The sequence below is a fragment of the Panulirus ornatus genome, chromosome 49 (genome assembly GCF_036320965.1).
Source record: "Panulirus ornatus isolate Po-2019 chromosome 49, ASM3632096v1, whole genome shotgun sequence".
NCBI lineage: Eukaryota > Metazoa > Arthropoda > Malacostraca > Decapoda > Palinuridae > Panulirus > Panulirus ornatus.
The window spans coordinates 2,860,961-2,888,819 of NC_092272.1; the positions used below are offsets into that span (position 1 = coordinate 2,860,961).

The 27,859-nt window shown below is 46.9% G+C and overlaps 1 protein-coding gene across 1 annotated transcript in view; it reads left to right on the forward strand.

The window, feature by feature from the left end:
* The window catches only part of Cht10 (Chitinase 10), a 133,959-nt gene that overhangs the window by 60,808 nt on the left and 45,292 nt on the right, over positions 1-27,859 (forward strand). Inside the window, exons 2-18 of the mRNA XM_071690808.1 lie at positions 13,577-13,761; positions 14,034-14,316; positions 14,466-14,651; positions 15,335-15,475; positions 15,783-15,951; positions 16,160-16,336; positions 17,329-17,532; positions 18,277-18,397; positions 18,529-18,817; positions 19,396-19,578; positions 19,841-20,105; positions 21,999-22,238; positions 23,108-23,275; positions 24,205-24,333; positions 25,994-26,098; positions 26,548-26,724; positions 27,135-27,267. Coding sequence (XP_071546909.1) covers positions 13,604-13,761; positions 14,034-14,316; positions 14,466-14,651; positions 15,335-15,475; positions 15,783-15,951; positions 16,160-16,336; positions 17,329-17,532; positions 18,277-18,397; positions 18,529-18,817; positions 19,396-19,578; positions 19,841-20,105; positions 21,999-22,238; positions 23,108-23,275; positions 24,205-24,333; positions 25,994-26,098; positions 26,548-26,724; positions 27,135-27,267 — 3,128 coding nt within the window. The 5' untranslated portion in view covers positions 13,577-13,603. The remainder of the gene's footprint in view (positions 1-13,576; positions 13,762-14,033; positions 14,317-14,465; positions 14,652-15,334; positions 15,476-15,782; positions 15,952-16,159; positions 16,337-17,328; positions 17,533-18,276; positions 18,398-18,528; positions 18,818-19,395; positions 19,579-19,840; positions 20,106-21,998; positions 22,239-23,107; positions 23,276-24,204; positions 24,334-25,993; positions 26,099-26,547; positions 26,725-27,134; positions 27,268-27,859) is intronic.

The window sequence follows — 27,859 nt, forward strand, 5'->3', positions numbered from 1 at the left end:
TTTTATGTACGTTTCGTACTTTGTGCTGTGTTGTTGAATGGAATTGGAGATAAATTTCGGTATATGTAATTCGGTTTTGTTCATGTGTGTGTGTGTGTGTGTGTGTGTTTAAGGGAGCAATGTCCTGGCGTGGTAAAGACCCCCCCACCCTCACCCCCATGGAGTGGGGGGGGGGGAAGAGAGATTTATCTTCCCCCCCCAACCTACCCCCATCCCATGTGTGGTATTAACCCCCCCCCTTCATCCCTCCCCCCCCCTCCCACAGTCCTTCTAGGCCCACACCTCCCTCCATGTGTGGTTTGGGGTGCCTGGAGGGGGGGCTGGGGGGGAAGGGGGCCCTCCAAAAGCTGCCCGTCATGCACCTGCCTACATGATCATCCTTATCCAGGCCAGAGGAGGAGCGGCCTCCTCCTCCTCCAACACACATCGCCCTCACTCTCCTCCAAACTGGATGACCTCCAACTTCCTCCTCCTCCAACACACATCGCCCTCACTCTCCTCCAAACTGGATGACCTCCAACTTCCTCCTCCTCCAACACACAACCAGCCTGCCTCTCCTCCTCCTCCAAACTGTATTATCTCCTCCCTCGTCCTCCATCACACAGCCGGTCCCCTCCTCCTCCAAATTGTATAATCTCCTCCCTCGTCCTCCATCACACAGCCACCCACCTCTCCTCCAAACTACACACAGTCATCCTTCTACAAACATCCCCCTCCCCCTATCTCTACCTCCAAACCGTACACCTCCAAGATATCTTCCCATCACCTACTATATCTTGCCTATCATGACCTACACTCATCCCCATTTCTCCCCTACCCATCACTTACCTTCCTCACGTCTCGTCGTTGTATCATTGCACATCCTCACCTGTCGTTTGAGCTGACGACACACCTCTCATACATCTCCCTTATTGTCCCTAATATATAACCTTTTGAGTCCACGAGACCAAAGTTTGATATTCTAGATATAAAGACTTTTGGAGATTCGTGTTGTTGATTGTATATATTTTCCGTGAAGTCATTGTCACTTGTGTTGTGAGGTCCTCGACACAGCCAACGTGTGTTGTGCGACACATGACACAGGAGTGTCCAAGGTCGAGTGGTGTTCGTCAAGTGAGGAGTTGTTGTGTCGTGGCCTCATAGCACTTGTGGGGTGAGTGGGAGGGGGGAGGGGGTGTTGTTGTGTTCAGAAACGACCAGCTGGCAGGTGGATGGTGAGTGGTGGGGGGTTGTGGGTTGAGTTTAGAATCGACCAACTGGCAGGTGGATGGTGGGTGGTGGGGGGTTGTGGGTTGAGTTTAGAAACGACCAGCTGGCAGGTGGATGGTGAGTGGTGGGGGTTGTGGGTTGAGTTTAGAAACGACCAGCTGGCAGGTGGATGGTGAGTGGTGGGGGGTTGTGGGTTGAGTTTAGAAACGACCAGCTGGCAGGTGGATGGTGAGTGGTGGGGGGTTGTGGGTTGAGTTTAGAAACGACCAGCTGGCAGGTGGATGGTGAGTGGTGGGGGGTTGTGGGTTGAGTTTAGAAACGACCAGCTGGCAGGTGGATGGTGAGTGGTGCGGGGTTGTGGGTTGTAAGTTACACAAATCTTTTATCATACTTGAGATGATACCTTCATTATTTTTTTCTCTCCTCTTTGCAGGTGAGTTACTGAGTGAGTGGCCAAGGTGGGAGTTACGGCGCGGGTGAAGGGTAAGTACTAGAGCGACGTAGCTCACAGGCCTGCGCCATGAGGAAGAATGAGACGAGAACTCTTGGTGACGTGTGAGGAAGTGGAGTAATATGAGGAGCGAGGTGGACAGCATGGTAGTCAGGGATGGATTATGAGGGATCCAACATGAGGGATGGGATGTAAGGGGTAGAATTTGAGGTGTAGGCTATGAGGCAGAAAATGAGGGGGTTAGATATGAGTGAATGGGAATAGCAGGAAGGGTCACTCCTTTTTATGAGGGAGAAGGAGATGGGTTCACTGTGGGTTTTAAAGAAGACGAAAATGAGGATCCTTAGGAGTGTGGAGGACCTCTTGAAAAGGAGTAACTCACCTCATGAATCGAGAGGTGTGAGGGACCGTGGATGACAAGATGGAAGGACGTGTGTTTAGCAAAGGGACTTGAGCAGTGCCGGAACTCGCCAGCTAAAAGCCAAAGTGCTTTTCATGAAGGAAACCTCCCGGTTCGTGTACGTCAGGAAAGTCAACGACTTATATAGGAGTCAATTGTCTATCCCAAGGGAGTGTGTGAGAGTAGTAGGAAGTGGGTGCGTTGCTTGTGAAGAGTGTGAGAGTAGTAGGAAATGGATGCGTTGCGTGTGAAGTGTGTGAGAGTAATAGGAAGTGGGTGTGTTGTGTGTAAAGGAAGTGTGAAATGTGTGAGAGTAATAGGAAGTGGGTGTGTTGTGTGTGAAGGGAGTGTGAAGTGTGTTAGAGTGATAGGAAGTGGATGTGTTGTGTATGAAGGGAGTGTGAAGTGTGTGACAGTAATAGGAAGTGAGTGTGTTGTGTGTGAAGGGAGTGTGAAGTGTGTGAGAGTAATAGGAAGTGAGTGTGTTGTGTGTGAAGGGAGTGTGAAGTGTGTGAGAGTGATAGGAAGTAAGTGCGTTGTGTGTGAAAGGAGTGTGAAGTGTGTGAGCGTAGTGGAGTGTGATAGTATTAAGTTAAGGGTTTGAGAAGAAGTGAAGAACAAGTGTAGACAGGAACAAAAAAAGATATCAAGTGAATTGTGGAGTCTGTAAGGCATGATTAACACAGTCATGTAAGGTATCTGGGCCCGCCCACTCTTAAGAAGGTCATTGATCAAAAACCCTCAAGGCCTTTAGCCTAAAAAAAAAGACCCTTGACCATAAGAATCACGCGGCCATTAACCTAGAAAAAAGGCCCTTGACCGTAAGAATCAAGCGGCCATTGTCCTGAAATCACAAGGGTAATTACCCAAACACCACAAGGCCATTTACCCGAAAACCACAAGGCAACTGACCAACAAATCACGAGGCCATTGACCTCAAACCCAGAAGACCATTGACCTCAAACCCAGAAGACCATTGACCTCAAACCCTCAAGACTATTGACCTCAAAACCAAAAGGTCACCAACCTCAAAACCACAAGACCATTGACCTCAAACCCACAAGGCCACAAACCTCAAAACCTCAAGACCATTGACCTCAAAACCACAAGGCCATTAATCTCAAAACCTCAAGGCCATTGACCTCAAAACCACAAGGCCACAAACCTCAAAACCACAGTAATTCAACCCTGGAACCACTGCGTGTATTATACCCTCCAAACTCTTGTACCCAGTCCAGTACGATGCAGTTTGCTTTCAGTGGGAGAGGATGGATACCTTTCAATCGCCGAGGTGTAAATTTGAGTAGGAAAAGGAACTCCTCAGAGTGCGAGGCTTCAAGTCTTCATAACGAAGGAGTTGAGTTGTATATAAAAAGGGGTTAACATCTCCGTAGATAAAGGGGGACTTAATCCTCGTACTGAAAGGGGTTCAGGCATTGTTCATTTGAGTACAATCCCCCTTGAGTAAGATGGACCCAACACCTTATTTAAGGAGTTTATTGATTCGTCTTACTCAAGATAGAACAGCCATTTGAATACGATGTCTCAGTCCCATAAGATAAATAAACCCCTTAAGATGACTCTAAACTTCCTGAAGAAGAAACCCCCTTGAGTTAGAGGATTGAACCCACTGAACAAGTGGACTCAACCCCTTAAGATGACCCAGCCTCTTGAAATAAGATGACATCACCCCACTGAGTGAGATGGCTCCGTCCATTGAGTAAGGACAATGACTTAATTCCTTGTATAAGATGATCCAAGCCTTTGGAGTAATATGAGCCAAGATGACTCAACTCTTTGAATACGACGACTCAACCCCATAAGGTCATGAATGTGGTCAGACTAAAGAAGGTTTAAGGGCATTAAGTAGATAAGAGTGGCCTGGCAAACATGACTGGGAGATTACGAGAACATGTGTAGGTGGGTGTAAATGCATGTAGGTGGGTGTAGAAGGGCGTAGGTGGATTTAGAAGGGTGTAGATGGGTTTAAAAGGGTGTAGGTGGGTTTAGAAGGTTGAAGGTGGGTACAGAAGGATGTAGGTGGGTATAGAAGGGTGTAAATGGGTTTAGAAGGGTGTAGGCGGGTTTAGAATTCTGTAGGTGGGTTCAGAAGGGTATAGGTGGGTGAAGAAGGGTGTAGGTGGGTTTAGAATGGTGTAGGTGGGTTCAGAAGGTTATAGGTGGGTATAGAAGGATGTATGTGGGTTCAGAAGGGTGTAGATGGGTTTAGAAAGATGTATGGGGGAGGTTTAGAAGGGTTTAGGTGGATTATAGAGTAGTGTAAAAATGAGTGAGTAGGTGTCAAAGGATCTCCTCGGGTGTAGAAAGGTGTATGTCGGTGTAAAGGAGTGTCCGTGGGTGCGTAAGGGTGTAGGTAGGTAGATGTAGAAGGATGTAGGCAGGTGTGGTGGCGATAGCTATGCAATGGTCGGGTTTTGGAGGTGCACATGGGTTAGAGTCAGGGGTGGGGGATGGTGGGTCGGTTAGTGGCTGGAATCGATCCTGGGGCACACTGGGGGTTGGGCTTAACTTACGCGGGAACCAGTCTGTACCGTTATGATGTGGGGGGGTGGAGGGTTGTAGATGGAGATGGGGGGTTGTAAAGGGGAGGGTCAAGGTAAAGTACCTGGTGGGGGTGTTTATGTATATATATATATATATCCTGTTGATCGTTCGTGCCCCGAATCCGTAGCCAGTGTCCAGTACTCCTGGATAGGTGGAGAGAGAGAGAGAGAGAGAGAGAGAGAGAGAGAGAGAGAGAGAGAGACAGACAGACAGACAGACAGACAGAGAGAGGACGGGAGGTGAACAACGTTAAGGACAGAGAAACGATCATAAAAAGCGAGAAAAAAAGAACGTAGAAATACGAGACAATGTTTATGTTAAGTTCCTCCTCCTGGTCGTACTTTGTCCTGAGGCTGAAGGGGTTAAGTCCCTTGTATTCAAAGGGGTAAACTCTCATTCTGGAAGGGTTAAGTCTTCTGTAGGGTTAGATCCCACGAAATGAAATGCTACACACCTCGTAGTCGAAGGGTTTAAGTCTTCTTACTCAAGGGGTCGAACCCTTGTATTCAGGAAGTTTAGCTCTTGCTGAAGAGGGTTGGATTCCTCATAGTCAGACGGGGAACTTCCCTTCTTTGCCCCAAAGGTGTTTACCGACGCCATAGTAAGTGCGAAGAACCCCATAGCCTTTGTGCTCTGTGTGTGTGTGTGTGTGTGTGTGTGTGTGTGTGTGTTGCTTTACGAGAAGCAGAGAATGAGAGAGAAGCAGTAATAGCTGAAGACAACCTTATGTAAAAAAGAGACTTCTTCATTACAAATAGAATCATCATACAGGTCGATGGATCCTTATCGCTCGTCTGATATAGATCATATGAAACGTACCGCCATCGGTTAAGTGAGTAGATAGATAGATAGATAGATAAGAATAGATGTGAGATTAATGATGATAAAAGGAACCAGTTTGGTCATGGTTTGATAAGCACAGCTAGCCAGCTCGTCACAAAGTCACTGACCCATCATATAAGACCGGTGTGTGTTGGCTCTGATTTATATATATATATATATATATACATTTTATGATGTTTTTTTTTTATTCTTGAGGATACAGTTAACATTTCTTTTCGTCAACCTGATTGTGCTCAGTTCATTCCACGTTTTGATAGCCCGTACAGGACATTAAATGTAAAACTTCAGCTGATGGCCTGATGGGGCTTTGGTCAGTGATGCATTTGTGTTTTTGAAATTGGTGTGGTAAGTTCTTAGCTAATCTTGTCATTAAAGTTCATTAGGGACAGATAATGAGTCTCATGAAGCATGAGTGATGAGCGCCTCAGCTAATTATGTAAGATGTTGTTGGGATGAAGCTTTGTCTAATGGAGGGTCATTAGCCTACATTAACTGGCCTCTGTGGTGGGGAAAATTGAAGCCTTGTGAATTCAGTAATTGTGCTTTACCTAATGGTTTAATGAGGGCCCCAACGCCCATTTCAGTGTATATTAATAGACAGATAAACACTACAGCTAGAAAATTATCTCTCTGTCCAGGTGCGTATCACAACGTTACCGTAAAAAGACAGAAATAGACAGGAATAAAGACGAATGATACCTGTCTTGTAGAAGTGGACTTAACAAATCCATGGCTCGCTCTCGATAGATCAACAGCAAGAGCAAGTGCTGAATGCAAATGGCTGATTTAGGGGTAAGACGGCATGCAGAACACGCACACTAAGAATTGTAAATCCGTCTAGGAGAGGGAGGGGCTCTGGATGCAGTAATTTAATCAGCCAGAGAAGAGTCAGTCGAGGGGGATGGTGTGTTTTTTGGATCACTATCTACAGCGGCGTTGACGTCTCTTACTGAACACTGGTAGCGGACGGGTAGGAAAGCAGGAATCTTCTTCGTTGTTCACAAAGACAACAGGCGCTGGTGTCTCCGCCTGGGTTGGTCTTGTGTTACAGGAGGGCGATTGCTCTCCTGATTCGCTTGTCATTATCTCAAACGTTGAGAAATGCTGAGTAACAAACATTCCGTTCTTCTCTTCGTCTTTTTCTTCTTTTTCTTCTGTGTCTCGATACAGTATGACCCGTCAGTGTGGAACTCGTCTTTCCCTGAATTGTTCGAGGTCTTATATATAGCTGATTCATACCTGTGGCTACGTTAGGTATATATATATATATATATATATATATATATATATATATATATATATATATGATATTTTGATTGGTCTAGTCATCTTTATCTCGCAGTAAGCCTTTTGATAGACTTACGCATCTCCCCTCGTAATTATTAAGCCTATTTTTGCCATTGTACAGGAATTATATTCGAAGCTGTGTGCTCGAACCTGAGGTTGTAACAATCAAACGTGCTACAACTATGCCAAAGTTACGGTGTTGTGAGTTGTAGAAATTCCCCTGACGGTCTGTTTAGTGTTGAGATGGTGATGGTGTTTTCCGAATTACCTCAGTGTTGTCTGGCCATGAGCAACACTTCGTTTATATGCACAGATGAGTACCTCCTCTTCCTCCTCCTCTTTCTCTTCCTCTCCCTCACGAACAAGATAAACGCATCTCGTCACGTGTGTTAGCTGAAGACAAAACATTGTACAGCTCTGTTGAGCGAGTGAAATAGATTTTCAGACGTAAGAGTTGAGATTAAAAGCTGTAGATAAAATGTTTTTTGGATACCACACAATTCTGCAGTTACAGACGACGACACGTTTAAATAATAACACAAGGATTGGGCAACAGTTTATCTTCATAACTACCGGGAATCAGGTGGAAATACAATGTGATTTGGAATTCATGAAAAAAAAAAAAGAACATCGTAAGAATGTTGGATAAGAAGTTCCTCTGACCCAAATAGCTCGAAAGATGAATTTATTATCTTCAGGATAATATTGAAGATAACTAGATGTTTCTAGCATTACGAAGAGATCTTGAGATTACGTGAATATATTTTGCTTGTTGTAGGAACGGACATGATAGGAATTAAGATCTGAGTGAACGAAATGATTATAATCATTACAAACATAGAGAGAATTCCAACCTGCTTGAAGTATTGTACCTGAAACTTGAAAGAGAACCAGAAGGATCTAACATCCTAGAAGATATTCATGGAGCGAAATAATAAAAGTATTTGAGAAAATACTAAAAAAGAAGGAAGAAAAAGCCCCATGAAGTACCGGTGATGTATACCTTCAAGAGAGTATAATAATCAGTCGTGGATGATTGCCAGGCGATGGTGTGGTTAGTGAGGCGAAACAGTCATTGTATAAGGAAGGCTTTTGCTCCAGACGACACGAAGGGCCTGAGAGTTATGACCGGCAATTGGCTGGCAAGAACAACCTCGTTGCTCCTCTACTTCTAGCAAGGGGGGGGGGGGGACCGCATCACAGCAGAGAATGAGGATTACTTGTATTTCCAAAGTCTCTTTGTTTGTTTGTGTGTTTCTCAGCTGGATCGCAAGTCTGAGATACACATGATGGAAAACTATAGAACACCGTCTTGGGATGATACGGAGTCGCTAGGTTTGTGTTGCCACAGAAGGTGATGAAGATGATTGAGTCATCTTTTGTGTTGCTGAAGACTTCAGACATTACATGTCAGAAGGTCTGAATTACGAGAGGTGTTAATTGTCACCTGAAGCGGGATGCGGGAAGACCAAATGAGCGAGTGTTCATCTTGAACAATGGGGATGCCATCTGCAGAACAATTCATGCGAGGCATGTGTTTTGCAGAAGGTAATACGTTTTCTATAGCTTCACAGCCTTGAGAAAATATATATAAAAAAAAATGATATGCTATAATGATCCAAATGATGAGGAAACACTAACTAGATAACTGTAATTACTGAAGACTGAAGGTGACATACGTCTTTGTCAAGATCTTACATAACTTTTCCTTTGTTCAGTTATTCTTCCTTTAAAGACTTAGAGGAATTTGTGGGTAAATTCTAAAGAGATCACACACAGTGTTGTATCCTCAAAGGCCGCTGCCATCTTGATCCAATCCAGCTCAGAAATGGACAGTCACTGTCTATATGGAATCACCCGTGAGTCTCAAGTTCCACTGAAAGACAGTCGTATGAGGTTTACTTTCAGTTCGATGTTTTCTCTCACAGTCTGAAACTTGTAGAAGAGGAGGTGACGCGACTTTTGTCCATTTAGGTTCCTGGCATTCTGAACTTGCGTCTTGAATGCCTCTGGACGATTTTGGTGCCAAGATAAGAGCTCTTCCCTCCAAACTTGACTTGCTACCACGGTGAATGATTTTGGTGCCAAGATAAGAGCTCTTCCCTCCAAACTTGACTTGCTACCACGGTGAATGATTTTGGTGCCAAGATAAGAGCTCTTCCCTCCAGACTTGACTTGCTACCACGGTGAATGATTTTGGTGCCAAGATAAGAGCTCTTCCCTCCAGACTTGACTTGCTACCACGGTTAATGATTTTGGTGCCAAGATAAGAGCTCTTCCCTCCAGACTTGACTTGCTACCACGGTTAATGATTTTGGTGCCAAGATAAGAGCTCTTCCCTCCAGACTTGACTTGCTACCACGTTTAATGATTTTGGTGCCAAGATAAGAAGTCTCTTTCTCTTCTCCCCGGGCGTAACTCGCTACCACCACTTGCCCGCGTCTCTTTTATTATTCTGGTTTGCTAATGCTTGCCTCTCCGGTTACTGAGGGTCCTTGACACCACGATAGCAGCAACTACTACAACTACTACTACTACTACTACTACTACTACTACTACTACTACTATTTCTTCTTCTATTACTGCTGCTACTTTTGTGTATGTGAATAAGAGACCAGAAGACACCTATTCAACATATCTCTCACGTTCTCTCAGAAACGCCTGATACAGTAGTCTTGTTGTAGATTCCTTAATGCGGCTCCTCCATGACCCAGTCAGTGTTTACCACCACCAGCTACAACATCAGCTGTACCATCACCAACACCTCCATCACCACCATCACCAACAGCAACATACTAGCACCACCCACACCACCACCACCATCACCAACACCACCACCATCACCATCAACATAGCACCACCACCACCACCAGCAATATCTGCACCATCGGGCCTCCAGAACCTGTTCCCTGCGCTCCACTGCAGAATTCCATGCGATGTTCCGAGGGCAATGACCTTGGGTGGCGCGTCGCCTGGCCCCAGCCAGTGTAGCACCCGCAGCTGCAGCAACTCCATCTGGACCCCGGCAGGAGCCGGGCCCGTCGCGTCTCCCAGGGCCATATAACCCGGTACAGCGAGGCCCTTGTTACTGAGATTACAGACATGGCGGAGCGAAGATGAGGGGGTGGGTCATCTGGGTTATCGAGCGGTGAATAATGAGCACAACGAATCACTAGGGAAGTAGCTGTTACTGATGGTCATTAGCGGTAGTTAGTAGTAGTTAGGGGAGCGGTTTGTCTGAAATCTGAACCCTGAGGTGAATTGCGAATTACCCCTATCTGAAAATCCCCATCATAAGGTTGTAGATTGTGAATCACTTACTGTCTCAAATCCGAATCGTATGGTTGTAGATTGTGAGTCTCCCAGTGTGTGAAATGTGATTATAAGGCTATGACAACTGTAGATCATTTAAGAGTTTTACGATCTTTGTCATTTCGACATCGTACGATTGGTCGTTACGATTGAGCCAGGTTCTTTGGGGAGGGACAAGATAGCGAGCTGGGATAGCGTGGAAAAAAAATATATGAATACGTTGAGGTAAAGATCGTTGTCTCCGTAAGAGTAAGGATGGTCGGGAGTTCTGCATGAACTTGAGGGGCTTTTGGACCAAGTCGGGAGCTTGGAAGAAGACAGAGATACTGAAAGACCTCGGGAGTTCGGCAAGAAATATCCAGTTGTCTAAGATCGGGAATCTATAAGAGGCAGCGTCGAAATGATCGAAAATCCGGACAAGGGAGTGTCCAGGCGATCTAGAATCCGGACAAGGTAGTGTCCAGGCGATCGAAAATCCTGTAAATAGAGCGTCCGAAGATTGAAAATCCGGGAAAGGGAAGACTCCACGAATGACAGAGTGTAGAAAATATAGCCATTAGAAAGTCCAGGGTTTGGACATCCCCAGAAAGCTGTGTCAGCCGAATGAATGCATCGCCAAGAAGCCAGAGCTGTTGAGATCCCGAAGATTGAGGCCTATTGACAGCGAATGATAGTGTGCGAGAGATTGGACAGGACGCCAAGATTTCTGAATGGAAGTCGAGAGATTGGCGGGACCGGGATCATGGACGAGCCAGAGGTGGATTCACATCTCGCGTGGGTTTGGTGATGGGAGTTGACCCCGATCGGCGCAGCAAAGTGATGATGGTCTTCGTCAGACAGGAAGGAGGAGGGAGGAGAGAAGTTGCTCTGAGTTGAAGAACCTCGCGTTTGTTTTTTTTTGAGGGGGGGGAGGAAGGAGGGAGGGAGGGGCCTGTATACATGCACCGTCTGTGTGTCTCTTGGGGCGGAGGAGGAGCGGCCTCTATACATGCACCGTCCGTCTGTCTCTTACCCATCTATCTGTCTGTCTATCTCTTCTTTCTCCTCGTCGACGTCAGCTCTCGTGCTCAGGGCAGTGGCTTCCAAGTACCCTGCTCGTGCGACCCAGACACCACTCGTAAATATCTTGATCTCTCCTGGACGTTGGTCCGGTGCGAGGGAAGGAGAATGCTTGTGAGCCACCGCAGAAACCACACCACAAGCGCTACCACACCTGAGCGCCGCCACACCATAGCACTGGATCAGAGCCACTCAGCCACAGCGCCACAACCACACCATCGAACACAACCACAGACGGAACCCCATCACGTCATCACAACCTAGCACCACAGAACCCCACCACGTCATCACAACCTACCACCACAAAACCACATTGCATCATCACAACCACACCACACCACAGTCTCTTTTATGTCCACCAAAACCCATCGTATGTTTGAGATTAAGTCCAAACGTGATGTATTTTAGTACCGCACTGAGAGGCTGGCACTAGTAACAGCATCTGTTGACCTTTCGCACTGTTGGTGACACAGTATTAAACTCGTACCAATAAATGTCACCCACTCGATCAATAAATTGCTCTGTCAAAATATATATATGTGTGTGTGTAGACCAGGCGACTTTTAAAAGAAAATAATGATTCGTCAAGGATGTTATCTATGATGCATGCCCGGCCAACACGTTAATACAACAGGTATGTGCTTTTACAAGCAGCGATGCGTGCAAGCAACATGGCATTAAATCTTTATGTTTCGAACCGGAAAACCTTAATGCATAGCATTTAATTTTTTTTCGTTTTGGCAATACATCTTAACCACATACATGAACGTTACGAGGGTATATATTAGGTATCTAGTGATTGGACCTCTTTTACACACCTACCTCCAAATATATCCTCAAGGCCTTGACTTACATGGGAGTTATCAAAGACATCGACATTTTTGATGAGTTACCCTTCGAAGAGGTAAGTTTACGTACGTTTTCTCTCATTAGCGCGACCCCGCGTGCTTTGTTATTTCGTCGACAACTGACACACGAAGACAAATGGCGGTCCGGGGATCGAGAACCGTATAATCAGTAATTCTCAGCGCAGGGCATCTTGCTCTGATGATGATGTGGCAATGAACACCTAGATGGCTGGGGTTAAAGCCATTATATTGCTTTCCCGCGGCACAAAGAGTGTACATTAAGGGGTTGCACTTAGTACATTGATCCTTATGTTACGAGTGTCGCCTATGGTATGTCCACGATATACATATATAGTCTCGTCATTTTTATCAATATTCTCCGTGTTTCTGCAAGGCTAAAGAGCGCTTAATCCCTATTTAGGAAACGGAGGGGCTTGGCGCGATTTCCTGGACGTCGAATTGTCGAGGGGCGGGATTTTCCCCCACCTCAGCTAGATATCCTGGGTCCAGGTTTATCTCTCTCTCTCTTATGTGTAATAAACTTACACTCCACCTAACCCCCCAGCAACTCCTTACACTCCCCCTACCCCACATCCTCTCGAAAAAAAAAAAAGGAATGCATCGCCGGGGATTCGAACCCAGGACCTTCAGAGTAGCAGGCGAAAATTCTACCATGAAACACAGATATGACCAATTTTCATATTGCATGTCTGTTAGATTAAAAGTTGATAGACCCTTAGGATTTTGTGAATAATAGATAGAATAATAGATGGACAATGACTTGCTGAATTTAAATAGCCATTTGGCCTGAAACTACACAAGACAGTTCAGGTATAACAGCCATTACAGTAGTGGGTTATAGTGGTAACTGGTTAACGTAAGGTTTGAACTAGGATTGGATCAGCGAGTGATTGGGGCACATCTACCTAGCCAGGGTGTAGATACACAGGAATGTATATAGTGTAGATACTGTGGGTTATATATCATGTACTTGAATATTGAATGTATATTTGTGAATAAACTCTGTGGTTTATATATTAAGCTTTTATATATATGTGTATATATATATATATATATATATATATATATATATATATATATATATATATATATATATGTGTGTGTGTGTGTGTGTGTGTGTATGTGTGTGTGTGTAGGAGTGGTTGGGCCATTCTTCGTCTGTTTCCTTGCGCTACCTCGCTGACGCGGGAAACAGCCATTAAGTATAATGAAAAAAAATATCTGAATATTAAGTGTATGTGTGTGTGTACTTAGATGAACATTTAAGTGCATAAGTGAACATTTAGTTGCAGATTTAAGTGCATAAGTGTATATTTAGTTGAACATTTAAGTGAATAAGTTTGTAATTAGTTGACCATTTAAGTATAAGTATGTGTACTTCGGTGAACATTTAAGTGTGTGTGTGCGTGTGTGTGCTTAGACCACCATGTAAGTGTGTGTGTGTGTGTGTGTGTGTGTGTGTGTAGTTCACCATGTAAATGTGTGTGTGTGTGTGTTGTGCCCCACCTGGTCAGGGGGCCACCTTGACCCATTCTTCCTGCGGCGTGTTGATGTCGTGTTCGTTCATACCTCCACCACCAGGAGGAGGAGGAGGCGTTCTGACCGACCATGTTGGCGCTGGTGGTGATGGCAGCGGTGGTGGCGAGCGCTGGTTCCTTGGACCCAGTGGTGCCCTACCGTCTTGAGCCAGTGTCCGTCCACATCCAACCCCCAGCAGCTTACAAGAGCCACTTACCCAGCTACAAGCACGTACTCTACAGCTACAGGTCAGTCCTCTTGTACTCTCTCTCTCTCTCTCTCTCTCTCTCTCTCTCTCTCTCTACCATCTTCTAAAGAGATATATCTTGAACCTCGTCTCTGTCCCTCTCTCTACTATCTTCTGTAGTGATATATAACTTGCAACCTCAACACAACAACCCCCGTGTTGGTCGCCCTTAAACCTCACAGACCCCCCTGTCGCTCGGACCCCCCTATAGGGGGGTCTGTGTGTGGCCTGTACATACCGCCATTACATAGGGTCTTCTTCCTCCCCCTCCAGCATCTCACCGTGGGAAGTCAATATCCGTAACCGAGGACAGAACCCGGTGCCGAACTCGGAGCCCTCAGACACGCCCCACAACCTGCCATACATCCAGGAGGGCGACAAGCCATCGCCGGGTTTCCACCGGGGACACATCGAGGCCCATCCGCATGCGAAGGTCGAGGATCCTACGCCGTCCTTGTACGTCGCTGGCGACTCCTACGGCTTCCACAGGGGCCACGTCGAAGCTTTCCCAGACGTGCACTTCGAGGACCCCGGGTTATCGCCTTATATACTTCCGGTAGGTTGAGTGGCCTCGTACCTCCACACATCCACACAAGTCATGAAAAACAAACATCAGGAGATTGAAGACACAACATCCTCCACAGCAAGAGGGTGAAGGTAACATCCACCCACACACACACTCACCCTTTTCTTCTTCTTCTTCAGGAAAGGGAATCCTTCAGCGAGGACCATGTCCCACTTCGAGACGCCGTCGAAGCCATCCCTACTCTCGCCGAACAGTACATCTTCGAAGGGGAGGGCTACGACGAGGACGAGCTGCCCTTCTCGCGAGCAGTCGTGGAGGCCTATCCCCGCTTCCCTACCCCTTATGTGGGAGGGATAGAAGATGACGTGAGTCCGCCTTTCTCTAGCCTTCAGAGGGTGAACGGTTCATCCTCGAGTACAAGTGTCTTTCAGTTTTTCTTCTTCGAAATCTGAAATTGAACATGGGGGAAGAATCCCCTTTTCCATTTATCATTAAGAACGGAATATTTAGTTAACTAACGTCAAGAATTATTTATCATTTATTACCTATTTCGTTTTCGCTTCGAAATTTTGAAGGTCAACATTTGACTCACATAGGAACTGGTAAGAATATAAGGTTGTGGTTGGCTCCTTCCACATGACCCCGTGTGCCACTCTTCTATTCCCTTTCAACTTCTTGTCCTCTCCCACACCCCTCTACATCCGTCTTGCCCCTCCCAGCTCACCTTCCTCCTCCTCCACCAATACCACCACTCCACGCTCACTGCCTCGCGCCCCCTTCCACTCCCACACCATGCTTTGACTCACACCTCACTCTCCCCCTCTAACCACCTTCCACTCTCCTCCTCCCTGCACCTCACAGCCTCTCCCTCTTTGCCCCTCTCACCAACCTAAGCATTCCCTCCCCACCTACCCCTTTCCTCCTGCTCCTCCTCCTCCCCACCTATCCCTTTCCTCCTGCTCCTCCTCCTCCTAACCTATCCCTTTCCTCTAGCCCCTTCGTCCACCAGTCTTAACTTGCCTTGCTCCTCCTCCTCCTCCTGGTACAGCTGATGGAAGCCGTTGTGATCGAGGCGTCGGACACCATGGCTGAGAAGTACGGATGGGTGGGCATCAGATCTGCAGTCGAGTCCCCTCCACTCTGGACCCCGATCCAGGACCCCGAGGAAGCTAATCCCCTCCCGATAAAGGTGAGTCCAGGTCCTGTTTCCATGGGAGGAACCACCGTCTCGCCATTAGAATGTACATACCTTGGGGGTCAACAGACGGCCATACTGTCTTTCCACGTCCGTCATTCAAGATTACGTATCTCGCTCTGTAACTTAGTCCGAATTAGCGATAAGTATATCTTCCCTTTTGCATAAAGTTATCTTGTTTTTCTTGCTGATAAAAGGAGTATGCAATTTCCTGGCGCATAAATTGCCACCAAGATCCAGTAACTATTCGGTGAACTGTAATGAGGACCTGTCCCACTGACTCGACCTCCTTCTCCTGCAGCTGAACAGTCGACCTTACGGTCATTGGTCTGAAGCCCTTCTGGGCTTGGGAGACCCCGAGCTCCCGAAGGAGGAGAACAGCGAGATGGCTTACCCTCAAGACGACTTCGGTTCTGTGGCAGGAGGGGACCTGGATAACTACAAGGCCGTCATGAGGAAACGGAATGGAGGTGAGAATGTCACTCACTCGTCCCTCTTTTTCCTCCTCCCTGTCTATCCAGTCAGGTTGTGTGAAATGAAGTCTAGAAGGTGTGCTTGGATGGCGTGATATACCGAGATTATCAAGAATGTATTTACTTAGGCTGTTACCAATACCCCCACAACCCTCGTACAGACCACCACTGTCAGTTACTAATACCCTCACAATCTCTTTTGTAGACTACAAACTCATCTGCTACTTCGGAGCATGGTCGGTCTACAGGCCGGATCCATTCGACTTCTCCTCCTACGACATAGATCCATTCGCGTGCACCCACGTCATCTACTCGTTCGCTGGACTTAACGAAGACGACTACACCATTCAGTCCCTGGACGAGGAACTGGACGTCGTCAAAGGTAAGTCAGACACAGCAGCAGCAGCGCCTTCTGGCGGCAACATTGCTGGAGATGGTCTTTGGTGTGAGCTGTGGCCTCCACACCACCTCCTCCTCCTCTCCCTCACACCCTGGTGAGGTATCTCATCGAAATTGTCTGGAGTTACCTTCTTAAGATTGAATGGATGAGTCCTGTCTAGCTCTCTATCTCTGACGTCCGTTCCCTTTGGGAGCTCGCTGAAGGAGGGGGTGCGCGGGGGTGCAGCGGAAGAGAACCGGTCAAGATATATGGATAGACAGTCAGGAAGGTGTACTGTGATGGCGGGGTTCGACGCGAGTTTTGGGAGTGTTTGAAGGGACGTGAAGCGTTGTGCTTCATGTACAAAGACTGTGATTTTGAAGGAGCCTTAAAGAGCTTTTGGAGGTAAAAGGTGATTGTCTTAAAGGTGTTGAAGTACAACCACCACCAGTATTGTTTATAGTGGTACTACAGAGGTGCCAGTAGTGATAAAGAGGAGTGTGTTGAGGTTACTCAACGAGTGTGTCAAAAGTAGTAAGGGTGCGTGTTGGGGTTCGTCAAGGTGTGGAGTGTGTTGTTAAGGAATGTAAGCCAGTGTTATAATGGCACTCTAAGAATGTATTAACAGAGTTAAGTGCGTCTCAGGGATGTTATATTGTAACACCGAGGAATGTGCAGAATGTGGCAAAGATGTGTGTCCAGTGTTCTGAATGCGGTGTGTTCAGCACCAGGGAGTGTGTGTCGCTAAGCTAAAGTAAACGACCTCGTTTGACGACCTATGAGAGATGAAGTTGTACGATACGTGAGGTAGAGAATTCACTCAAAGGGGCACTTCCAGGCTGACGAAATATGTTGTACTCCTGACGAAGGGCAGGTGTTCCTTGAGCCAAAATCAATCTCTCTCTCTCTCTCTCTCTCTCTCTCTCTCTCTCTCTCTCTCTCTCTCTCTCTCTCTCTCTCTCTAACCCCTCTCTCTCTCTCTCTCATTCTTGCAGGCGGGTACGTGGCAGCCGTGGGACTCAAGGAGAAGAACCCGGCCTTGAAGGTTATGATCGCCGTCGGCGGCTGGAATGAGGGAGGCAAGAAGTATTCCATGATGGCCAGGACGGACCAGCGCAGGGAGCAGTTCGTCCACTCCGTCGTCGAGTTCCTGAAGGAACACAAATTCGACGGCCTAGACCTGGACTGGGAATACCCAGGTGAGGCTGCCACACACACACACACAGTCAGGAGAAGAAGAGGGGAAAAAACAACACTAGATTTGCATATAGGTAGAGTTCCAATAGTATATGTTGATGGTATGTGGTCTTAGGATTGTCTTTAACACCTGAGGAAGGTGTTAAAAGATTTTTTTGTTTTGTATTGGTGGAGATGCAGCAAGCTTACGTTGAAGGTCTTAATGACCCCTGGCAGTAGTTGTTAGGCTCAAAGCCCAGCCAACCAAGGAACGAACTAGCCTGATCATTGTTGTTCTAGCTCGAGGTAGGAGGAAAGATGTGAAGACAGATACGCACAGTAATTCAGCCAAGGATGAACGTAAGGTAAACACAAGGTATATTTATCTATCTGTCTGGCAAATGTCACTAGCCCCATACATAGTTCCCTGGATCGCTGGACGTGCATGGAAAACGTATGTAGTATTTTGTAAGCATTGATTGTGCGGGAGTGGACAATACCCCTGACCCTATGGGCTGGCAAAGGGCATGACATGTATAGGGTCTCCTAACAAGGAAAATAGGGTGAAAGGAGACACTACCAGATTAAACACCAGCATTAAACAGATGTGTCCTTCCCTTTTCAGTGTCCAAAGTCAGCAGACTTAACCCACATCTCTCCATGACTCCGATGTTGCCTTTTCACTAAGAGCCACAATACACAGGTTGTCTCCTGGGATTCCCTCCCGTGTCATGACCTCATTATGACCTTTGACCTTACCTCTGCAGGCGCCTCCGACCGCGGCGGCCGCTGGGCGGACAAGGATAACTTCGTCAAACTTGTGGAGGAGCTGAAAGAAGCCTTCGAACCCTACGGGTGGATCCTTTCTTCCGCCGTCTCCCCCGCCAGGTAGGTCTTCCCCAAGGTTAGAATCCCCTCTGTGGATTATAACGAAACTCCGTGGCTTCAAACATGGACACAATTGACCAGACCGTTCCCACACCTCCTGACGAGGACCTCCTCTCTGCTTCCCCCGCCAGTTTCCGTGTGAACGAGGGCTACGACGTGGTTCGTCTGGCCAAGAGTCTGGACTTCATCAATGTCATGACCTATGACCTGAGGGGTCCTTGGGATGGCAGAGCGGACCATCACGCACCCATCTCCTCACGACCCTCAGACACCTGGGCATATAAGCGCCTCAACACCAGAGATGGCATCAAACACTGGATGGAGAAGGGCGCCCCTAAGGATAAGCTTGTAGTTGGTATCCCCTTCTACGGGAGGTCCTTCACTCTATCGTCTTCCAGCGAGAACAGTCCTGGATCTAAGGTAGGTGCATTGCTGGAACTCTTCCAGCTCTGGAGTTCCTGTTTCGCTGACTTTTGACTCTTCCCACAACTCTGGAAGAATGATTCATTTCTCTTTATAACTTGAGAGGGACTCACAGGGACTCTTGAATTAAAAAAGAAAAAAAAAATTAAGACTACTAATTCATTTTGAAGGTCTCCATGCACTTTGATAGGGAATGAACACAGCATAGTGGCTCCATCATACCCGATGTGTACAAAAAAGAGAAGAATATCACCTTTATAAAACCATATCCCAACCTTTATAAAACCATATCCCAATATGTTTCCAGTCGTCCCACAGAACGGTCATGCTGTCTTCGACGGTCATATGTATTTGAGGTATTTGAGACGAGTAATCCCCAAATGTAACTTGTGTAAGTCTTCAACGAACTTCATAACTGCTTTGCCAAAGGCCTTTCAAAGTGGGAGCGATCCACAGTATCACCTTCTCCCACCTCCACCACACACAGTAAACCAGTTTCCTCCAGGTGCAGTAATCATGAAACTTTTGTATGATGGTTCCCTGAACACTCGGTGACCTTCCTTTTCGGGGCGCAGGCGAGGTCAGCCGGGAAGGAGGGCGACTACACCAGGGAGCGGGGGTTCCTGGCCTACTACGAGATCTGTCAACTCCAGCAGAAGGGAAGCTGGGACATGAAGAGAGACGCTGTCGGAGGGCCTTACATCGTCCAGGATAACCAGTGGGTCGGCTTCGACGACAAGGAATACATCATCAAGAAGGTACGTTCGTGGTGGGGCCCAATCGTGAGCTCTGTATCGAGGTGATAATGTGTTGCTCTTCATCATGACTGTACCGCTTCTGTAAGTGCATTGTGGCGTGGATACAGTGTTATTATGCCTGCGTCTGCTGTAGCCTGCTCACGATACAGATAAAGCTCCTCTCGTTCTGTATTCCTTCTCCTGATGGTTTTAGGCGGGTAGGACGCCCGAGCTGTATCCCTGCAGGTGAACCATTTACCCAAACTAAGACTTGCTTCGACAGATGGATCTGGTGAAGTCTGAGGGCCTCGGCGGCGCCATGGTGTGGGCAGTGGACCTGGACGACTACCGGGGCGTGTGTGGGGAGAGATGGCCTCTCCTGACCGCCATGCGCCGCGCCCTCGGCCCTAGAACCCTACCCAACCAGCCCCAGTACCCGCCCGCCCTACCCACGGCCGCCCCCACGAAGCCCTCGAAGCCCCCCACCACAACAAAGGCAACGACGACCCAGGCAACGACGACCCAGGGAACAACGACCCAGGAATCTAGTATGAATACCTAGATTTAAGAGATTATATATATATGTATATGTATATATATGTATGTATGTATAGATAGTTTGTTGCTCTTCACATACATATATAAATATACATCTGTCGCTCCTTCCATCTTCTTTCTAATCTGGGTAACTTGTTGTTCTCGTTTTCCTTTCTTCCCTGAGATGACGAGTCAAATTGATACTAACAAGACCATGAAATTTAATCTGGTGTTTGTCATATTACGTTTCTCTCCTTGATAGTGTAGCGGGTTTGTTTTGTCTTTTTTCCCCTCCTTCTCCTCTCCCATCTGTTCCGCTTCGCTTCCCCCGTCCCCCTCATTCCCCATTTGTTCCCCTCCTCCCTCTTTTGATATGGGGCTTGTTCCTCTGTACATGTACATCTGTCCATGCGGGACCAACCCATACGTGTATATGTAACACCTGTCGTCTCCTCTCTGTACATAGCCATCATTACACATACACACACGCACGCACAGGTATAATGTGCTTGTTTTTGGTCATCTTCTATACTTGGTTGAGGCCAAGAGTAAGGGGGGGATGCGCGCCCCTTGATGGACTTCTTTGGCAACGCTGTCTGAGGCCGCCCCCCTGGTGGACCTCCGTGGCAACACTTTTTAGCAGTCCTTGCTAGACCTCCCTTACAACACTGTCTGATGGGGCTCGTAAGTCAGCCAGATTCCCTGACAACACTGCCATGACCTCCTCCAGCTTAGCGGCAGTGCTTAACCTCAGCAGCAGTACTGACTCTCTCCTCCACCCCAGTGGACACACTGAACGTACACCTATACATACGGCAGTAGCTCGCTACATACACACAACAGTAACCCGCTACATACACACAACAGTAGCTCGCTACATACACACAACAGTAGCTCGCTACATACACACAACAGTAGCTCGCTACATACACACAGCAGTAGCCCGCTACATAAACACAACAGTAGCTCGCTACATACATACACATACCTTAGGTGACCATTTTCAGCAGCTCAGGCGCCGAAATAGACACGAACGAAAGACGTACAGATAGTTCGCTCTCGAACTAAGACGGTACGGCCTTTGAGTATGACGTTACTACCCATGAGCACGACGGTACGGCTCATGACCACAACGGTACGACCCTTGAGCACAACGGTACGGGGTCCTTGAGCGCGACGGTACGGGGTCCTTGAGCACGACCGTACGGGGTCCTTGAGCGCGACGGTACGACCCTTTGGGTATTACGTCGTGTGCCATCGCCTTGTTCCAGAGAGGTGAGGTGTAAGGCCAGGCCATCTTCACCAAGGGCGGTACGGTCGTGCCCAGAGACAACTAAGTCGTTCCCAAGGGCCTTATCGCCATGTGGACAGCTTTGATAACGACCTCGAATTCTTATCATCATTTTTCAACACAAATGTAAACAATGTATACTATGCTCAGTGGTAGAAAGATAGTCGGTCAGAGACGAATATTGTGTTGTGCTGATAAATACAAGAGGAGTTAAGTTGAATATTTTTGAGAGTAACAGCGAGATGCTGACCAAACTAATGAAGGAATTACGAAAAAAACAACGCAGGAATACTAATGAGATATAGATCCATTGATAACAACATAAACATAGATAAGAAAATATATGTATTTCATATTGATAGATTTATAAGTAGTTAGGTACACAAATAGATTAGATAAGTACACTAACGCATTTGGAAGTGAGCTTAAGATATGCATATACACTCTACACACACACACACACACACACACACACACCCACACTCGAGTGTACAACTACCCCCTCCTAAGTAGGTAATCACACACACACACACACACACACACACACGATCTCTGGGCTGGATGAGGAGCTGTGAGGTGGACAGCTCCTAACTAGCCCTCACCCCACCACCAGCGTCAGCAGAAGACATTGCCAGCAGCAGCACCACCACCATCTCCACCATCACCACCATCACCACCATCACCATCGCCAGCGACGACGAAGAGGCCACCATAACCATGCCCTGTGACCACGCCGCCACCAACAGCACCAACCTTGACAACAGCGAGGAGGAGGAGGGGAACACCTCCTCCTCGGCTCCGGCGGCCTTGACACCGACGGAGTCCATACCAGCGCCTGAGTTCGACTGTCCAGGTGAGGTCCTAGGGGATCCTCGAGGTCCTAGCTATTCCCCCGCCTCCTATCCTTTCCTCAAAGTTATTATGCCCAGGACTCCACCTGCCCCTCTCTCTTGATCAACTCGACTGTTGTTGGCAGTAGAGTACTATTATATCTGTATAATGTTAGAGTACAGTACTATTATTATCTGTGTAATGTTAAAGTATAAGTAGTACAGTGCTATTATCTGTGTAATATTAAGTACAAGTAGTACAGTGCTATTATCTGTGTAATATTAAGTATAAGTAGTACAGTACTATTATCTGTGTAATATTAAGTACAAGTAGTACAGTACTATTACTTGTTTGATATTAAAGTTCAAGTCACTGGTTCTGGTACTCCGGGACCTCATTAAACGGTAGCGGTTCGAATCATACTTGTCAGGAAGGCATATACAGGAAACGGGTAAGTCGATAAACGGGTAACGGTAGAAGACATGTATAGCAACGGTACATAACAGAAACTTTTTATAAGCCATTATATTTTTCTTACAGTTCAAAAAGTTTATTTTTGGGTAAAGTCTGAAAATTTCCTGAGTTTTTCCCGCTTAATTTGTTCTAACTACCTCCAGTCAAACTAGATATTTCTCTGATGGAAATAACCAGAAATTTAACCTCTGGAAATAAGATAACATTTCCGATCGAGTTCAGTAGTCTTTCTTAAACCGAAACCCCTGTGGTCCGAAACAACCCAACACTGATTATTCCGGATGAGAGAGGTCAACACTGACCATTCCGGATGAGAGGTGGTTGACTGTACATAGGGAGTCACACACACATACAGGGGAAACATGAAAGAAAATGGGAGACGGGCAGACCGACTTACTCACCAGTGGTCATTCCCAGGTATCGGCTTTTACCGTGACGAGGCGGATTGTACGATGTACTTCGCCTGTGACCAGGACATGGCGGCGCACAAGTTCGTCTGTCCTGACGGGCTGGTGTTCGATGTCCTGCGCGGCCTGTGTAACTGGCCTCGCCACGTCAAGTGTGGCTCCGGCTCGGCGCCCTTCAGTAAGTGCCAGATCCTCCCTCCCTCACCAGTGATTCGTTTCTTCCCTCCCTCCCTCCCTTTCTTCCTTTCTTCCCTCCTTTCCTTCTCTTCCCTCCCTCCCTTTCTTCCTTTCCTCCCTCCTTCCCTCCTTTCCTTCTCTTCCTCCCTCTCTCCCTTCCTTCCTGCATTTCCTCCGTCCCTCCCTCCCTCACTCCCTCCCTCTTCTTTTTCTCCGTCTCTCAGAATGTCATGAGGAACTTTACATGGCTTCTCCCCAGTGTTGATGAACCATTTTGTCTCTCTATCCATAACGCCTCGACTTGGTTCTAATTTTAAAGTAATTCTTCTCAATTGAATTTCCCTTAATTGACATAGAAAGGAAAATCTCCTTTTGCCTTCTTCACTTCAAAGTCTTTTTAAACCATTTCTAAGCAGAAGAATGATTAAATGAATATTATTTTTTTTCCTGAGTGTGTTTGACTGTATGATCGTGTTGTTTGACTGTATGATCGTGAAGAAGACTCTACTGTTCTCTCAGATCACAACACACCAGTGTTGTTTCTAACAACGATTGACCATTCCAGTGGAGTGAATAATTTGCTTTGATATTCCAAAAAACATTATAGAACATTTTGAAAATGGGAGACCCACTTGTTTTGAAACGGATATTGCTTGTTTGCTGTGCCTTGATCTGAGACTACATATTGAGATGTTGTGTTTGTGTGTGTGTGTGTGTGTGTGTGTGTGTTTGTTAACTATTTGTGTGTTATGGGGAGAGAGTTTTACACTCGTGTTGCCCCGTCTCTTTATACTATATACAGTAGCTTTACTCCTGTGTGTGCACATACACACACACACACACACACGCAAGCCTAAGCCACGTGTGTGCTTGTGTGTGTGTGTGTGTGTAGTAAGGCAGGTGTGCAGTACTGACCCTATGGCTCGACAGATAAGGTTAAGTGTGACCAGAACGGGTTATACAGTGACGGAAGAGACTGTCGCATGTACACATGGTGTCAAAACGGTGTTGCCTCCACGTTCTTCTGTCAACATGGAATGTTCTTCCATCCCAAGAAAGGTAAAGAACAAGAATGAACGGAGGGAACTGCAAACCATATAGACCACCACTTCCTCCCTCACTCCCTCAGCGCCTCACCCACACACTAGCATGGAGACATGGAATGCCACACGCACCCTTGTGCTAAAACTACCTCCCCTCCCCATACTGCCAGCACAGCGAGATGCAACTGTGGTATGAGAATGCTGGTTATATACTGCAATGCACGTTGCATGCGTCCACAGCGGCAGACATAGCTAGAATGCCTCCCATGTCTGTTCGAAGGGGAAGTGAACATTACGGTATGGCTGTACGAGGTTGCGGGTGGTGATGGTGATTGGAGGCGTGCATAACAGCCCAATCACTCGCGCTGCATTGGAGTTACACATGTCCCTAACACAACGTTCCCACTCACCATGGACGCTCAATACTGCGCGCTAACAAACTGACCACACACCATATATAGACACCCCATGGTCCACCGTGCTGTGGTATGTCCTTACGGATCCACCAGTGTCACTCATGCTGTTATTCAGCCTCTTGAAACCACCACCAGACCCAGGAATTAACCAATACACCAACAGAATGACGAGAAGCACGTTAACATGGCATGTTAGACACACCGTAACAGCATAACCCAACTCACAAGTTCACTAATTTTGTCCTGTAAGTTTCGAGATTACCACACGAGGCAGGGACTCCCTCCCGCCTGTGTGTCTAGACCAAGTTTATTGCCTGATTATACGTAGGATTTGGATGGCTCTTGGTAGCTGCTGCCTCACGGCTCGCGTGTGTGTGTGTGTGTGTGGGTTATACCACCTGGCTAGGATGTGTAGCGTAGGTAGAAGGGCTGTAGCTGATGCTGTCCTGTAGTACAAGGAGAAGGCGCAGTGTAGATACTTATTTTGCTTTTGAGTCTGCAGTGCCGCATATATATATATATATATATATATATATATATATATATATATATATATAGATATATAGATAGATAGATAGATAGATATACATTAGAGGCCTCTGATCTTAAGCTTTCCACATAATTTAGACAATCCTTCCTATCCAACCTTCAGCCTAGAGACTAGAAGACTAGAAACCTTATCATTTAACAGAAGCCTCCGAGGAAATCCTCTAAAAGTATAAACACTAAATGAGAACCTCTTCACCCGGTACTCAATGCTATAAAGGTTCAGCATAGCATCATCCAACCCTGTAAATGTGAGAGTGAATCGAATACCATTAGTATTAACTGGAGTGGACAGATCTCTGTTCACATGATCCCAGTACCACACACCTTGTGAGCAGGTGTACCTTCTGTGTTACACCCTTCACTCACAGCGTACCATCCACAATGGAACCTTAAGTCCTTTCCCCAAACCTGTACCGTAAAACTGTGCCACGGAAACGCCACAGAGCAGAGAGCATATGATCATAGAGACGTCAAAACAGAGAACCAAGACCCGTGCAAGGTCTGTAGTCTTAGATAAACAGATATTGATAGCAATATTTACATGACACGATTAGTAGCATGAGAGATTATCCAATATAATCGTAGATGACCTTATGGTTACAGAATGGTCACCCACACCTCTAAAACACACTTTCCAACAGTCAGTACAGCAGGTCACAGACCCTGTGGACGTAGGAATAACACTCTCTGTTCCTTCTTCGCCCCTTGCAGGAGTGTGCACGGAACCGGACCAGAAGTTCTGCCTCCCGGGCCAGAGCGTCCTGGTGAAGAACACAGACGTCAACACCAACCCACTTTTGAAAATGGCCCCGTCCGGTAAGTCCACGCCCCCGGGATCCCAGTGCCCGTGAAAGTTTTGATTTCTCCATCCTGTATGAAGCTCCAAGACATTGTGCTCTTCTGTCGTGGTATAGAACACATGAAATAGATAACAAAGATAATGTATACCTAGATTTAGCTATTTGCTTGTACTATACAGTGGTGTAGACTACATGAAACAGATAACAAAGATGATATATCTCTTGATTTAGCTATTTGCTTGTACTATACAGTGGTGTAGACTACATGAAACAGATAACAGAAGATAATGTACCTCTTGAATTAGCTACTTGCTTGTACTATACAGTGGTGTAGACTACATGAAACAGATAACAGAAGATACCAATATATGATATATCTAGATTTAGCTATGTGCTTGTATGAGACGTAGAGAACAGGTGAACATTGTGGTTCATAGACTCAACTCTAGTGAACATCGTCTACAGGTCAGAAGGTAGTGTGCTACTTCACCAGCTGGGCCTACTACCGCCCCGACCCCCACAAGTTCGCCCCAGAGTACGTGGACCCCACCCTCTGCACCCACCTCATCTACGCCTACGCAATGTTGGACGCCAGCGAGCTGATCATGCGTTCGCTGGACCCCTACCTGGATTTTGACTACGGTAGATATCCCCATCAGAGAACTTGTCCCCCATCATAGAACTTGACCCCGTCATAGAACTTGTCCCCGTCATAGAACTTGACCCCGTCACAGAATTTGCCCCATTACAGGACTTGCCCCCATTATAGAACTTGCCCCATCACAGAACTTGACCCCATCATAGAACTTGACCCCATCACAGAGCTTGACCCCATCATAACACTTGCCCCATCACAGAACTTGCCCCCATCGTAGAACTTGCGTTGCTCTAGGAAAACTTAATATTCTGAATATACTACGTTCATGAAGCGTCCACCAGCTGGTTACGAGACGAGCCACGAGTGAGACGCAACACACTGGGGCAAAACTGGTGTTCTAGGAAACACAAGTGTTAGCGACTCATCCTCTCTCTTTCCCTCTCCCTCCCGCCAGGTTTCTACCACCGTGTGTTGTCGCTCAAGCAGCGGGCGCCCGACCTGAAGGTCATGCTGGCGCTTGGGGGCTGGGTCGACTCCGTCGGCAGCAAGTACTCCCGCCTTGTGAACGACGCCAAGGCCAGAACCAAGTGAGTTGTGGTGCCGCCACGTAAGCACCGCTTAACCACACTCTCTCCTTCCCTCCTTCCCTCCTTCCTCCTCCTCCTCCTCCTGCTCCTCCTGACGCAGCTAGCGTTAGTGTGAAATTCTCTCTCTCTCTCTCTCTCTCTCTCTCTCTCTCTCTCTCTCTCTCTCTCTCTCTCTCTCTCTCTCTCTCTCTCTCTCTCTCTCTCTCTCTTATATTCGGGGAGCCATCCCTTCCACATCTTTCTTCGAGAGACGTAATTTACCCAATATCATCTTCATCCACAGAAGGGGAGGGGTCGCCTTTTCGTTACGTTCCCCATGTCAGGGTGGACAAGTGGTATGACAGACTTCCACTGCCAGTTTGGAGTCTCTCTTTCTCTTCTCTCTGGGGCTTCCAAGAGACTTTGGTGATTAAGAGTTCTCTCTTTGGTCTCTCAGTGGGATCTATAGGGAATATGTCTCAATGCCACAGTACTTTGAAAATACTTGATAAACATTTCCTTGGATACATGATGAGGGAGAAGAAAAATTCGCAGTTCGTGAAATACAACGATTCTAAGTCATCCATGGCCACAGGTGATGTGTGAAAGCAAT